Source organism: Danaus plexippus, chromosome 23 (genome assembly GCF_018135715.1).
Source record: "Danaus plexippus chromosome 23, MEX_DaPlex, whole genome shotgun sequence".
In the NCBI taxonomy this organism is placed as follows: Eukaryota; Metazoa; Arthropoda; class Insecta; order Lepidoptera; family Nymphalidae; genus Danaus; species Danaus plexippus.
Genome location: NC_083551.1, coordinates 4,028,776 through 4,045,932, shown reverse-complemented (window position 1 = coordinate 4,045,932; position 17,157 = coordinate 4,028,776). Strand labels below are relative to the sequence as shown.

The 17,157-nt window shown below is 29.2% G+C and overlaps 1 protein-coding gene and 1 long non-coding RNA gene across 2 annotated transcripts; both read right to left on the bottom strand.

The window, feature by feature from the left end:
- Window positions 1–2,916: 2,916 nt before the first annotated feature.
- Window positions 2,917–7,952, bottom strand: LOC133319485 (uncharacterized). Its single transcript, XR_009753080.1, has 2 exons — window positions 7,814–7,952; window positions 2,917–3,103 (listed from the first exon to the last, which is right to left on the bottom strand). It is a non-coding gene; the product is annotated as an uncharacterized LOC133319485 (long non-coding RNA).
- Window positions 7,953–10,928: 2,976 nt separating this feature from the next.
- On the bottom strand, window positions 10,929–16,430 carry LOC133319484 (bactericidin B-3-like). The gene is made up of 2 exons (XM_061524092.1): window positions 16,254–16,430; window positions 10,929–11,078 (listed from the first exon to the last, which is right to left on the bottom strand). The coding sequence occupies exons 1-2, from the start codon at window positions 16,344–16,346 to the stop codon at window positions 10,977–10,979; spliced, it is 195 nt and encodes a 64-aa protein (XP_061380076.1). The 5' UTR covers window positions 16,347–16,430; the 3' UTR covers window positions 10,929–10,976.
- Between the last annotated feature and the right edge of the window lie 727 nt (window positions 16,431–17,157).

The following is a 17,157-nucleotide window of genomic DNA, read 5'->3' as shown; positions in this document are numbered from 1 at the left end:
CCCAGGCAATGTTGAAGCTCCTCTCTCTGCAACGCGATGGACCCGGCACCCGCACGGTGAATGCTACGAGGTTTCGCCTCTGTAGTGTTCCATGCCGGTCCTGACACGTTCCTGTTACGGTCATAATACATATGTTATTACTTAGATGACGTTAAATCTAAATTTGATATATTTGAATATTTATTCAAAATAATGACATAAAAGAATTAATTATATTTAGAAGGTTCCACTTCCATTTACAACTCTTATTTAAATAAGAATTTACACTTGCATTGGAAGGGGTTCAAACATCTCAAGTGATTTTTAATTTTCACCATCTTCTCGATACGGAAGTAATCAAACTTCAAGCGCTCTTGCAAAGAACTGTTTAAATAATTTTATTTATATCTATGTATATATCTTCTAAGATGAAGTCATTTATTAAATAAATAAGATCCCGTAGGATGTCTTTTAGAAAATAATATACGTAATTTAGGTTTTATCTACCGTTAGAACACTTACGCGTATTAATTTTATAGTAAACTAGCTGTGCTCTGCCACGCATCGGTGTGACAACAAAAGACAGCGCATGTTTTATTGAAGTTTAATTTTTCAGTACTTGTGGGTATACAATATTTTTTGTTTTCCCATTGTTTGTGCAGATATAGAGGCTACTTGGTTTTCCAACACGGGAACACGCGACATACAATGGTCCTTGTGAGAAGCAATCCACATATAAATCTAGACCACACGCTTCTAAAGATTGACCTTGAGCTTTGTCAATTGTGACTGCGAACGCCAATTGAATTGTAACAAAGCATTGGACTTTGATTTTCATGTATTGATTGTAGCATCACAGGAAGTCTCTTTGAAATGTGAGAATTATCGTTTATTTTTAGTGCTTATTTATAAAAAAACAAAAAATATTAAATAAGGTACGTTCAAAATAATGAAAATTTACCTTTAATTAAATTCATTTATACATTTAAAAATGATAAGTTGGTTTTTGTATGCTTAAAAAACTCAAAATGCTCTACACCGATTCAGCTGAAATTTTGACATGATATACAACACGCTTCAAGGATTACTTTTTGCGATACTAACACACCCCTAAGTGCGGCATTAACCAGCCAAAACTCTGCAAAATAATGGAAGCAAAGATTGTAACGCGGCCTTTCAAAGATGAATATGTCCTCATTCCTCGAATACCCATGATACCGACCGAAACACCATTTCAATTTAAAATATTGCAATCGATGGCAAATTTTGTTGTGGTTTTTGTATGAAAGCGTTACGTTGAAGTAGTTGCCAAATAACTATGACAATTATTTTTAATGTCGCTGATTCAAAGATTGAGGTGAAACTTGAATCTTAAATATTTTATAATTCTTTTGTTCAATTTATTACATATAGTAATTATTTTAATTATTTTATAAAAAAAAAATTTATTAATTTTATAATATACTGATTCTTATAAAGCAATATTATAACTATCTTCGTATTTGTTAAGCTCATCAAATATTCAAAGTGACTACATAAATAATAATGAGATCTAAGATTTTCGCGAGTATTCATTTAAATGAAACTAGTATTATTCGGATTAACTACGGGGATTTTATTATTTAAAAACTACATAATCACGGTTGCTGCAAAATAACCGAAACGTCGGGATTATGTAGTTTTTAAATAATAAAAATCCGCGTAGTAAATCCGAATAATACTAGTTTCATTTACATGAATAATACTCAACTTACTTGATCATAACCAAAAATATTATAATACAAATTTTCTGTGCAAGTCATCAATAAATCTCCATACCCCATATCTATCACAAATACTGTAACTCACTTATATTTCAGACGGTCTAATCTATAAATTTTTATTGTCTAATATTGATCCGCAAAATTAAAAATTTCTGTGTTTGAACACAGACATAATCACTTTTGATTGATTTTTTATATAATATAAGTTGAAAATTGTTCGGCTGGTCGTTTCTTGATGTTAAAAATAATTTGGCAATGTTTTGGATTGGATACTTCAAAGATAACCTCTAGTAAATTGATAAATCTTTTTGTCGAAATAAATACCCATGCCAATGAAAACCCTTTTTCAATTATAAATCCTCTAGAGATTTTCAATTCTATTTCCATTTAAGTGTATGTCATACGTAGGTTAGCCTATGTCGTTAACGAATTTACTATAGAATTTATCTCCAAGCTACGTCCAAATGCTATGTTTTATAGCTTGAATTGATTACAAAGCCGATTTATTGAAGAGCTATTTCAGTCTTGCTTCGGATGGTTCAAAGTTTGAAGTATTTCAAACAAGCATTTAGACATACACTACAATAATTCCATGTGATTTTGCTATTTTGATATATACAATTTAAATTTTAATAGATATCTGTTTGTTTCTGGATTCTAAGTTAGTCGTTTATTATGTTAATATTGAAACATAGATACATTTATATGCTATTAACTTTTAATGTAAAAATAGTTTTATCCTAAACGTTTCTTTTATTTGACATATGGAGATTGCGGGAGCATTTCGTTATTATCCGTTTGTTCAATATGAATGAGATAACCTATTTTTTCATTCCATTTTCAACATGTGATTGTAATTTTTAATAGAATACAATACTAAGGTATCTCATTCAATCGTATACTTTTATTTTATCGAATTATTGCATTTCAACCAACCATTTTTATTATTTTTTTTGTATTCATTAACGTGTATTTTACAGTGAATTAGACGGGGATGGAGAATCAAAGAAATAACATAACTATTACTCGATATATCTATCAATGGAATTGTATTAAATGACTCTGGTGCTATAAAAATATAAAGTTTTGAGTTTTGATTACGTTAACTTTAACAAAAATATAAATTCCATCATTTTTTAAGTAATTCAAAGTGGTCTTAAAGAAAACGAAGATATTAATGTGAATAAATAAATTTTAATTAATACTTTTTGTTGGCAGTAGGTACAATGTTATAAAACACTATTGCAACGAGTCTTAACTCATCCTTGAGCTGGTTTTAGAACGGCTGCAGCTTCTCCCACAACTTGCACCGCGGGTCCGGCTTTAATGATACCGTCTCTTACTCTTTGGCCAATTTTTTCCTGAAAACAGATACATTATATATATATATATTAAAAATGTTTAAAAATTTAAGGGCTATATTATAAAATTTACCATATTTTACTTGAGTATTACTTAAATACATATAAAATATAAATTAATATCACAAGAAAAACAAAAGTTAAATTAAATCATAAGTAAAAAAATATATAAATACCAGTTTTTTGAATGGTTTCCATTTGGGTGCTGGTGAAGATGCTACCATTGAAATAAAAAGGATAGCTATAAATGAAAATAAGATCCTCTTGTAATTCATTTTAGTTTGTTTGTTTAATAAATAAGTATCTTTCCAGCTCTTTAGTTAGAATAAGGTTTGAACAAATATGCCACTGTATTTATATGAATTTGTTTAACATTATCTATATGTGACATTTACAGGAACATGAACCTTATTTACGTTTCAAAAGGTCTATAATGTCTAATACACAGCCTTGTTGAAAGCATTTCACTTTATTTTCCATGTCGTAGTGATTCCCCGAGAAACTTACCATTTTTATATTTAATAGATACAGCACATTTTTATGTTTTTTATTACTGGTTTCAGACTTGAACATATAATATAGGTTCTTAGAATTTTATATTTTTAGTGTAGAATTTTTGATAAGAGTTAATATATTTATAACCTGACCATATTAGTCTGTTTTTTTGTCGCATTAATTCTCCGAGATATTCATCCTGATTTATTTATATGTTTGTAACTGGAATTTCACACTTATTTATTGTGATATTTATATTAAAAAGTCAGGACGGAGGCAATATTTTTTTTTTTTGGTATTTTATTACAATTTCTATATTTGTACATAAAATATAACGATTAAAGTAGCATGTAACATAAAAAATATGGACAACAGCTTTATATTTTTTTTTTACAAAGTGGCTATGCCTAAGTACCTATGTTTTTTATCAGTAACTTAGTAAGGAAGACGGTCAAGTTATTAAGATAAATTTAAAAAATGAGAAAAACTAGGAGTTGATCGTCATCGGGAGAACAATCAAAATCATGTTTTATCTAAAGAGGGGTAATACGTTACACCTCTTTAGAGATCACACATTACACAAAGATACGTCTTATAATAATTTATCATGCAACGTCATGTTGCCTCTAGAGCGGCGTTGTAATGCAAGTGAGACACTAAAATTAACTAACTAAGTAAAGATTTAAACAGGTTTAAGGAAGTTCGAACGAATCTAATGTAAAAAATAATTTTTAAATTTGAGCTTTTAAATTAAGCATACGTATAAATAAATACGTCATTTATTTCATACCAAAATTTTCAAAAATTGCCCCGTTAGTTACATAGATATTGAATTTTTAAAATCATTTATTTTATTTCCTTATACACGGGCTCTTATGGCGGACAAACCTTTGTCGAGACTTAAATATTTTTTTTCAATATATATATATAGTCTAAGAGTAGACTTAAATTAATACGTCATAAACATTTAAATTGAAAGTATATAATGAAAAATTACCCTGGAACGTGTTTTATCTGAACACACAAGTTCTAACCCTGCTTGTGTTTATGACTTCGGGATGCTGTATATTATGATATTATAATATAATTTTAACATTTGTATTTACTTCTAAACTGGCTTATTATTAAAGATGTAGTTATAAGAAATTTAATAAATTTTTCCTTTGAAAAATCTTTTATTAAAAATTATTTTTAAAAAACAAATCAAATCACGAAAAACAAATTTTATTATACCTTCTTTACCTTAATTTAATTTATTCCTTTTGTTCAAAACACAGTTGAAATTATAATTTTAAATATATATTTACAGACTGAAATATATTTTCGAACATTTATTTATAAAATATTAAAATATATATTTGAAATATGTATAAAAATATATGTAATTACCAGGCATTGGCGTGGCTTATACAGTTTTTAGAAGAGTACATAACTTAAAAGAAATCAAGTACATTATAGAATTATATTATGTCTATAGTATAAGGATGTATTTCAAAGGGGAAAAACACGATTCTAAAAAATCCTTAATGTGGGTTACAATAGTACATATATTAGAAGTGCAAAGTATGCAAATTCTACACAGACCGTATTTATGACCCTTGTGTGAAAGCATTAAGGTTTGTAATGAAAATTTTTTTTTTGTTATAGGGGTTCGTAATGTGAACAGTGTACATTAAAATTTAGTGTCGTAAAAACCTTACTCCCTATAGGTAAGTTGATATTTTTCACGAAAAAACTCAATAATATAGGTCTTAAAAGAATTATGTTATTTGTATTTGCTTGTATACTTCAGTTCCAATGGGTCTGTCGACTTCTACTACCAAATGGAGGCCCTTTTAGGTGCTCGTAAATATGACTTACAGGTGGAAAATAGGTCTGATTGATTTATTCACATAGACAGGATATTCTCACGAAGTAACATAAAGCGGCTATGATTGTATTACGAATGTGTAAAAGTTAATGCTGAAAGAGAGAGAAAATTTCGTAAGAGTCATTACATACCCATTATGGCATTTTTGTCAATGCGTCATTTAAAGAAAATGCCGTGAAGGTCCAATAAAAATGAGTTTATATACAATAGTTTTCATTAAAAAGAATTGGTTTGTATTTTCCATGAGACATATTTTGATTATATAGAAAAAAATACAGGAAAAATTTGGTCAAAGAATAAGGGATGTCTTTATTAAATGTGGTCCTTCTATAGAGCTCGTTGGATAAGCGGCAGATATTCTGAAATCAGCAAAAATTTTAAAAATCTGAAGCCAATATGTATTCTGTAAGAATTTATAAGAAGTTGCTATAAAAATTATACATTTCGTTTCATTTTCGTCATATATGTAATATACATAGAAATAAGTCTGTAAATTATTTTTGTTATAATTTTTTTTTGTAAGAAATAATGTAACGTTTCAAACGTCACGAGAGGAAAATGTTACTTATAGCCAGAATAATATTGGACTCAATATGAAGCACTTAAATGAGAGTTTTATTAAAGGTACTTGCAAACTTAATGCATTTTTTTAGTTGTTCATCACATGAAATAAAACTAAATAACAAATAAAGATAAAATTTACTTCTTTATAGTAGTATCGAAGTGATTTAAGACTACATGATTGCCCCGATGTTAGGATAGCAATGCCATTCCATAGCTTGTGTGGTATCAGGAATCTCCTGGTTCACACGGCTTGGTGTTCGTTCCGCGGAGTCAGCGGCGTTACTCGTTATATGATATTTTATCCATACAACGATGTTGCCCCGGCGATGTTCATTTTTTTTTCAATTTGCTGCGCGTGCGTAATAGACTTTTTCTCTTTTCGACGTATTTGTGATAATGGACTTTTAATAGTTTTAAAATACTAGAAGCCGTAATTAATTAATTGAAAGGATATAACTATGAAGTTAAAGTTACGCTACAGGTTATTACTTTATTATTTCCATCGATATCTTTTACTGGACACAACAAAATCCAATTAAAATATAAAGAAACACAAACAATGAGATTCGTTACAGAATATTTCCGTTTTCTTTTCAATTTTACGTTAATTTTGTTTCAATCAATTTATAAAACCTATGGAAAAATGCATCCTATTAACTGTCTTGAAATGATAAGACTTTGATCTTTTAATTATTATTGCCGTTGCTTATATTTTAAATAATTTAAATTAAATATATTAAAATATTCCTCAAATTTGGGTAATTTTTTTTATAGAAAAACAAAGAATCATTTTCATCAGAAAAGCTCTGCAAAAGAAACTTGTTTAGTTTCTAATTTGCTTTTTTTTTTGAACAGGTTATCCATAGGTAAAAGTAAATACAATATCTCTATACAATTTGCGCGATTACTGTATTTTTTAATAAATAGTCATTTAAATGTTGTTAGAGTCGTACATTTATTTACTTTTTTACTAATAATTATTATTATAGGCGATGAAAAAGAAATTTTAATGAATACAATTAAAATGTCTTCCATTAACCCTGAGCAGATTCCGAATGACAAGTTGTATTATTACAACCTTCAGCTATAATTAAGTTTTTCATTATTATCCTATGTTATAAACAATGGACAAAAAAAAATGAAATACGACGTAGGGTGTGAAAATGTCTTTCGTAAATATTTGGATAATCATTCAAAATGACATAATATTTTCCCTTGTGTTCATCTTGGATTTCAAAGGTTTTGGTGAGTCAACATACACAATGTTCTATTTAAATTGATTTTTAAACAAAATGTTATATCATTGCGGAAAAATCATTTATTATTTTGTAGTAGTTTTTTTGATTACATTAAAATGACAAGAAGTTTTGGTCCAATATTACAAAAGGTGGTAAGACTATTTAAAAAACGAGCATATTATTGAAAAAGTAATATATATTTCTAATTAATACTTTTTGTTGGCAGTAGGTACAATGTTATAAAACACTATTACAACGAGTCTTAACTTATCCTTGAGCTGGTTTTAGAATGGCTGCAGCTTCTCCCACAACTTGCACCGCGGGTCCGGCTTTTATGATACCGTCTCTTACTCTTTGACCAATTTTTTCCTGAAAACATAACTATTTATAATATTTTTATTTCACAAATTAAGTATAAGATTTTTATTGTTGCATTGAAATTAATTTTGCTGTAACTTGGCATTGTTATTGAACACATATTTTAGAACCGTAGGTGAAATACTTATGCTCTAATAGTCACAAGTGAAAAATATATGTGATTACCAGTTTCTTGAAAGGCTTCCATTTAGGGGCTGGTGACGATGCTACCATAGATATAAGAAGAATAGATAGTAAAGAAAAGAAGATCCTTTTGTAATTCATTTTACTTATTTGTTTACTAGATAAGTCTTTCCAGCTTTATCGTTAGAATGAAGCCATAACAAATATGCTTCAGTTTTTATATATTTTGAAATAATGGTTTCTTTTTTAATTCATAGAATTATAAACCTTATTTAGTTTTCAAAGAGTCTATTATACTTCATACAAAACTTCAATGAAAGCATCTCACTTTGTTTCCCAGGGCGTAGTGATTCCCCGAGAATCTAAATCGAGAACATCTGAGATATTAATTCTGAATAATATATTTTTTTTAATTTCAAACATCTATAGTTATAAAATTGAAAAAAAAAATTATTCGAGTTCGCTTATTTTATCTGAGTTTAAGTCGAAAATGAGTTTAAACTTTGTATTTTTTTTTATTCCATGAAGTTTGAACATAGTATTAATTTTATTCATTTAGCCACTCTTGGTCCACTGCTGGACACAGGTCCTCCGCCTTCCGCATCCAGTCCCCTCCAGCGACCTTTTTCAGGTCGTCAGTCTACCTGGCAGGGGGGCGTCCTACCTCATGGTAGCCGAGTCGCGGTCTCCATTCTAGGACTCGTCTGCTCCATCGGCTATCGGTCCTTCGGCAGACATGACCAGCCCATTGCCACTTTAGCGAGCTAATTCTGCGAGCTATGTCGATTACCTTGGTTCTTTGTCGGATGACCCCATTGCGAACTTTAGCCTTCGAAGAAACTCCGAGCATAGCCCGCTGTGCGACTTTGAATCTGTGGACCAGTCCAACCGTCAATGTCCACGTTTCAGCACCGTAAGTCATAACAGGTAGGACCCACCTTTGTTGTACACTTTTGTCTTCAGGCATTTCGGTACAGGCGAAGAGAAAACTTAATTTTATAAAAATGGCGATTATATTGAAGCTCAATATGAAACTCCAAAATGCTTTGCTCTTTGTCATTATCTCATTTTAGCCGCCTACCATAACCTACTTATGTGTAAATCGTTACATAGTATTAATTGATAGGAGAGTATAGTACTGTAATGTGTAACAAGTTGTACAAACGAATAACACAAAAATATTTTTTTATACCAAAGAAAAAGTTATACTTAATTTGATTAAAAACACTGAAGTTTTAAATGAAACTAATATTTTTCGGATATATATAAAGCACGCGTAGTATATCCGAAAAATATTAGTTTCAGTTTAAGTGAATAAAACGCGCGAAAGTCTTAGATCTCATTATGTGAACACTGAAGATAATTATTTCAACTAATTTAGTAAATTAATTCGAACACATGATAAAATGTGGGAATTGGCTTATAACTTACGTTGTAATAAAACTAAGAAAGCTATATATATAAGCCTTCAAAATTTAAAATAAAATCAAAACATACAACTAATTCTAAAGAAGTTTCTGAAGAATTTTATCAATATTTTGCAACTACAAGATATATTTTATCAAATAAAACTGCAAAATTTTATCACGGTAACAACCAATAAGCTTTGCCTCGAACCATTATCAATTCAATACTACATATTAACTTTACAACCATAAAGTTTCGACGGAGTTCTAAGAATGATTCAATGTCTAGTGCAACCTTTTTTCAAATAAATATTAAATTAATAAAATGAGTGCAATAGATGAGAAGTAGATTATTAAGCATACAAAGTGTTTATTAAACTATTAGGATAAGGAAAATTTGAACAAGAAAATTTGCTAAAGTTTAAACATTAGCCAAAAATTACAGAGCAATCTTTATTGTACTTACCACTTCAGAAATCTTTGAGACAATTTTGTATAATGGAATTACATAATCGCTTGGAACAATATTATCGTTTGGACCTATATAGATAGTCGCTTGGAATAATATCCAAAAAAATTTAGATTTTGGAAAAATGATAACTTTATTTTAAATCCTCTCTTTGGTTTCCGATTTAAAAGCAACACTTTAATGGAAATGCTAGGTTTTGTAGCTAAGACTAAATACAACATCCTTATTAATATTATAAATAGCGAAAGTGGCTCTGTTTGTCTGTTTCGTTTTCGCGTTTAAACCACATAACCAATTTTATTTAATTTTAGTATAGAGATTGATGGAAGCCTGGATAAGGACATAGGCTACCTTTTATTCCGATCCCAAATCCTTATCCTGGAATTATGCATTATCACGCACGGCTGGGGGGCGGGGCGCATGCGGCACTGATGTCTCGCGGTGAGCGGGGAGCGGGCAACAGACACTAAATATGTTTACCTGAACGTCAACTGGCAGAAGCTTGAGGGCAGATGAGATTATCGGAATCTTTATATGTTAACTTTTTTATTATTATTGTTGTCCTTTGGGTTGTCTAAAATTAATTTATATCGTTTAGAATGTTATTATTAGTTTAGCATAAGTGTTGTTTTTGAGGGTATAAATATTAAAGGTACTGCGCACCTAATATTTTAATCTTACATTTTTAATAGATTTTAAGCAGACAAATTACTAGTACTTATAGGTACTTACACTTCAAAGCTTACAATAATATGTGGGCTTTCATTTTGCTCAATGTTGAGACTATTTTTTATTATGGCTTATACAAATAATATCAAATGCTCAAGATGGTTTGAACAAACTATTTTCCTGGGTTTATTACCATCTGCTTAGGATACCTTTATATATAAATGAACGGAATTATAATTTTATTTATTTATTGAGTGAAGCGAGCGAAGAGAGCGGAAGGCTATACTGGCGACTCAGGTCATTCATCCACGCAGATGTGTCAAGGTCGCTTTACTCAACTCGCAGCGAGAGCTTTGTTTTTTCGCTTTGCTCGAAAACAATGCGAAGATGCGTATCCTAGTCTCAGTATTTCTTTCATATTTAATAGTTTCTGTGTTACGTAATAAAATTTAATATTATATATGACATCCTTACAGAATCATACGAAAAATATTTATGACAATATTTATTATAAGTTTTTTCGAGTATATTCATATTACAAAAATTCTATTTTGACATTAGAAAAGAAATGGAAATAAGCACTATATTAATAGAAATAATATTTAATTTACAGTTTGTTGGCAGTACAATATTATAAAACACTATTACAACGAGTCTTAACTCATCCTTGAGCTGGTTTTAGAATGGCTGCAGCTTCTCCCACAACTTGCACCGCGGGTCCGGCTTTAATGATACCGTCTCTTACTCTTTGGCCAATTTTTTCCTGAAAACAGATACATTATATATATATATATATATATATATTAAAAATGTTTAAAAATTTAAGGGCTATATTATAAAATTTACCATATTTTACTTGAGTATTACTTAAATACATATAAAATATAAATAAATATCACAAGAAAAACAAAAGTTAAATTAAATCTTAAGTAAAAAAATATATAATTACCAGTTTTTTGAATGGTTTCCATTTGGGTGCTGGTGAAGATGCTACCATTGAAATAAAAAGGATAGCTATAAATGAAAAGAAGATCCTCTTGTAATTCATTTTAGTTTGTTTGTTTAATAAATAAGTATCTTTCCAGCTCTTTAGTTAGAATAAGGTTTGAACAAATATGCTACTGTATTTATACGAATTTGTTTAACATTGTCCATATGTGAAATTTACAGGAACATGAACCTTATTTACGTTTCAAAAGGTCTATAATGTCTAATACACAGCCTTGTTGAAAGCATTTCATTTTATTTCCCATGTTGTAGTGATTCCCCAAGAAACTCATTCTAGTACAGGTAACTGTTTAGTTAAAAATAAAATGTACCTTTCCAGAAACATTCGGAACATAGGCGAAACAGATATTTATAAGTTTTATACCGTTAGTAGCAAAGCTGCTGAAATCAAATTTATTTTAAAATGTAACAAATATTGATTCGTTTTGACTTTTCTCATTTTTTATATATTAAAAAAATATATATATAATTGAAATAAACAAAGTTATAGTTTTCTTAATATCAGTAATAGTTTAGATAAATTTTAAGTTTAATTAAAAGTAAGAATGAAGTTAAAGCAATTAAATTTCGGAATAATTCAATAAATTAAGTAGTGTATTATCAAATCTTAGATTTTTTTAACAACTTCATGGCTCATTCTGGGAAATACTTGATACTTGTTAATGCCTTCATGTTTATGTATGTAGGAGTTACAGTGAACATAATTGACGACCTTATAAAGAAAAATTCAGATTTGTTGTGAGACAAAAACATATATATTATAAAGGATTACTATGTGAGAAGTATAAATAGGTATATACATGTGTATTTTTATAAAATACACATGTATATACGATGTGTGTATATGTCCTTCAGCAGAAATGTATAAGATGGATTTGAGACGGAGTTTCGTTATTTGTATTTACCCTTGTAATGTCCATTTCAATCATGGTGTCGGATTCACCTCCCTAATGGGGGCCATTTAAGTAGTTTGTAAATATTTATTTTTTGTTACAAATGTAATCCCAGCAGATCTGATTGATTCATTTATAAGGACAAGGTACTACAAAGTAACATAAATTGGCTGTGCTCGTATAACGCTAAATAAGGAGAAAGTAAGGAATTTACTTGATTACCATCAACGTATATTGCGAGTCTTATATTCAGGTGTCTTAATCAATATATGTCGTACAAAGAGTAAGTCTTTTAACAAGGTGATATATTTGAAAGTTTAAGTCAAAAGGGATTTGTGATATATGTGAATTAAAGTTTATTTACTAACGCCTTAACAATATATTTTACAAGATTAATTCTGTCGGAGAAGGGAAAGAGGTTGACATTGGTACAGCATCTGCATGTGGTTGGATAAGAAGCAGACATACTGAAAGTAGCAAAAATTAAATTAAATTTAGTATAATAATTGCCTAATAGGTATTTTTATTTGTTATTGTTTAATATTGAATGAATGAATTGAACGGAATATTCATGGTAAAAAATCTTAATGTAATTATATTTTTAAAGAATACACACACACACACACACACACACATATATATAGTTTATAACACATTTATAATATATCGATTTCTTCGGCACGTAGTTTTTTCGCGTGTGTAGTGATGTCTCAAAATTCAAATTAAATATAAAATATATATAACAGACGGTATTATTATTTTAGTTTCGCAAGTATAAAACATGTCCTCATAAAGACCTTTTTAATTTAATTTAATTTTAATCAAATGACGTTACTTGTAACATCTTAGAGTGGTATTTTAAAAAAATAATATGAAAAACTTTAATAGATGTACATTTATTAAATAAGTATCTCTAGTATTTTACTTTCATTCATCTCAATGGAAGGGTACTTACTACCTGATTGATTGATTATCGAACGTAAGACAGTTAGTAACGTGCTAAGAAAAGCTGTGTCGCCTTTTCAAATTGATATTATCATACAAAAATCTATTTATTTATAAAATCTATTTACTACTTTTAAAAGTTCACTAGTATCAACTAAGATATTCTTAAATATATATAAAACAGAATAGACGGAATAAGAAATCTAATTTATGCCCTAAAAAACAAGTCTACATAGTCCGTAGAGTGAATATGCTAATACATTTTTGCTTATCTTTTCTGGGGGATTACTGAAAACCTGAAATATGAAATGAAAAATGCACCTCTGAATAAATTACAATTAAATTTTCTAATGAAGGTGCTTAGAATTTTGAACCTTTTTGTGAAGGAAATAAGGGTTATTATATGACGCGGAGAAGCAGCTAATTTAAGCAAATAGCATATATTCCACGAAGTATAAATATAAAGGTATCATTTTTCAGTATTCATTCTGAAAATCAGCAAAAGAAACATCTTGTTTATAGAATTGAATTCCGTGAAATGAATTTAAGAGGAATATTATTAATTTTGCTTGCTTTATTTGCTGCCTTTTCAATTGCTAAGTTTTCCTCGAAAAGGAAACCGTTGAAAAAAATGGTAAAGATTGCTTTGTTTTAATGTTGCTCCGATTGGCAAAAGAAAATTCATATCGATACCTCTAAAATTATATGTCATTCATAAACATATAAAAAAGTGACTTTATATGGTTATAACACATGGTTATGTGTTTTTAATTATTTTTTTTAAATTAATATACGTTTTAAATAACCTTTTTTTTTGCAGCAAGAAGTTGAACAAAGATTAAGAAACTGCTTCAACAAAGGACCATCAATGCGTCTTACTTGACAAAGGTCACTTATGTCAGCAAAACGCTCCAATCCATACTCTCTGGATGGTTATATAGACGTCTAACTTTAATTATTTATTAAAAAAAATATGAATTTAATCGAGTTTTATAATAACTTAATAATTCCTTTTATAATAAATAGTTATCTGTAACTCTATTTATAGTATCTTTTGTTATTACAAATTAATTGTGAGTTATATAATTTTATGAGCAATTATGATAAAGTGAAGCAGTGCTTACCATTATAATTACAATATTCGCGGTCCTTTTGTCATAGTAAAATGTCAAATTTTAAAATAATTTGTGGAGTTATATAAAGAGAACTATCTCATATCTTGTACATGATTTGATCATTAAGCCAGTTAGTTAACTATGCTTAGACCCAGTTTCACCAAGCTCTGTTTGTTAAATCTAAACGAGGCGTTTACTGACGAACCTTCAAAAATATAATTATCTGTCAAAATATTAACGTCCCACTATGGAAAATTAACAACGCATTATTAAATGTCACGTTAAATGACCGGCTACCAAATTCGTTACTGTTATAAAACGACCAAATTAAAGTTGTAGCTTTTAAAGCGACATGTTTGCTATGATGCACCACTTTATCCTTTGATCGTATATATCCCTCGATACGTCACCTTTTAGCTAATGCGACCAAATTTATATATCGTAGATTGCATAGATTTGGCACACAAAAATCTTTCTTTTCAGTTTACTAGGTATGACCTGTCGGAATCATGTTGTCAATTTATTGGCGTAAATTGTGTTCCAGTTATAAGTGATGAAAAGAGTACCTTATTTGCAATGGCATAGACAAGCCGGAGGCAAAATTTTACATCATACGAAAAATAAATTTTAATTCACCTCATTAATAAATATAAGTAAATAGTCGACAATGACAAAACAGATACTGGTTACAAAGAAACAGAGGTGGTATTGATAGGACATTTGAGTTTTGACAATACAATAGAATAACAGTCTAGAGCAGGAATTAATATTAATGTCTTGTTAAGACATTACAACAGAAACCAGTGCGTGGTGGAGTGCTCATTACATCTAACAGTCTATCAAACGCCTTAACAAGACGATATTTACTTAGCACTGATTTGTGAAACTGGGTCATAAGCTATAAGGCTCTCTTAAGGCTCTCTTTGATGGAAAAGCTTTTAAATTTGTTATAACAACCCAACAACCCACTGCCTTACAAATTGATATATTTCTAAGCTGACAAATACCGTTTTTTTATATTTATATAATTAATTGCTTGTTAACAATAACATATTTGGAAATAGAGCTAAGCTTCCAGCCAAGCGAACTTAATTATTAAATGTTTTGATACAAAGGTTAATGTAACGAACAAAGGAGCTGATTTTTCTTCTAGAATGGCGCCTTCATTTATATTTTATCAGCTCGTAATGAAAATGTGTTTAGATTTCTTTGCTTATTCAAACACATATACTTAGAATAATCAAGAGATTTAAATAAAAAATTGATGTGTACTTTCAGTCAGTAGTATAGAGTACAAATAAATATTATGTAAAGCTACTGTAATACAACTTATCATTGTAAAATAGTTTTCTTGAACCAAAAATATATCGTCATGTACCAAAAAAACATTGCAGAAGTCATTGGGTTTTTTAGTAAGGTATTCGTAAACATAAGGCTGTGCAAACAGAAACAGTCATACCCAAGGGACATTTTGTATGTTTCATTATTATTCGTCATTTATAACAATGAATTTTTTAGCTAATTTGTAATGTCAATAAGATGAAACACGATGAAATAAAAGCTGTGTATATTGTTAAATGATTTTATTTCATAACAGTATTGTTAGATATGTATAATATGTAGGTTTTAAAATATATGAGATTAATTCTTTCCTTTTATTATGCTTGATGCCTGACCAACAACTTCGACAGCTGGGGCCGCGGATATTATAGCGTCTCGGACTCTCTGACCAGCTTTTTCCTGTACGAAAAGTATTAAGATTAATTATTTAAGTTTTTATTTATAAGAACTATTTTACTTGACGTCAAGGTCCTTCATAATTTTATAATAATGTAAATGAGTTTAGATCTGTCCTCACTGTTATTATATTAAAGATTTAATGAACTGTATCACTGTTGTAATTTTTTGAATCAAAATTCGATGTCATCTATATTTAGAAAATCTTTTTATTTGTATCTAATTAATTATAATATTTACCAATTCCTTGAAAGGATTCCATGGAGCAGCGGTTGCTAAGCCGAACGCCATAAAACAAGCGAAAACGAAGGTGAAAAGATTAAAGAACTTCATCTTTATAGATTGTAATCACAAGACTTCTTAAAAGCACTTTTAACTTTTGTATATTTGTCTTGAATGAACGCTTCGAAGGTCCATCACTATTTATATGTTCGTCCGTAAGACAACAAATTTACGGAAAATGGGAAGGTACAGAAAAATCGACTTTATAACAAAATAAATATGATCGACATGCTTACAGCATAATGATTATTTAATATTGCAAAGTCGGTGAACTTCACACAAAGAGCTGATGCAGGGACCTCCCTCTTGAACTATAATGTGATTCCCCTGCCCTTAAGATAATTTTATCGAAATTAACTTAATGGACATGATAATTGATTAATTTATAATATAGTTAAAATACTTAACCTGTGACCGGGAAAGAGGTCGCCCATAACCCCATGCCGCTGTTCGAAATGGTTTCGCAAAAGACTAAATGGATCTCAGATATAAAATATTCAAGCAATATACAAATGATATTTATAATCCTCATATTTAAACAACATTACGACAGTGCTTCGTATGAAGGGGTTTATTTGTTTTCACATAAGAAAAATTATCTTTATTTTACCTTATATTGGATGGATTCCATAGTCTTGATGTGGTATATTTTTTACCTTTCGCCATATTTCAATAAAATTCAAGTAAGATATTATTGAATTTCTTAAGATTTGAATATATTTATTCTTAAATAAAATATTTTGGATGCTATTATGTATTACGTCTTGTTCCAACAAACCCAGATTTTAGAAGTTTATTAAAATTAACTGGTAATGTTGAATAATTATCAATCAAGATAACTAATTTCTTTTCAGCACAGTTT

Bases quoted from the DNA above. Each gene is read 5' to 3' on its own strand.
- LOC133319484 (XM_061524092.1), bottom strand. From the start codon at position 16,346: ATGAAGTTCTTTAATCTTTTCACCTTCGTTTTCGCTTGTTTTATGGCG. The intron at 11,079-16,253 runs GTAAATATTATA...ATCTGTTTTCAG, and splicing joins GGAATCCTTTCAAGGAATTG to GAAAAAATTGGCCAAAGAGT.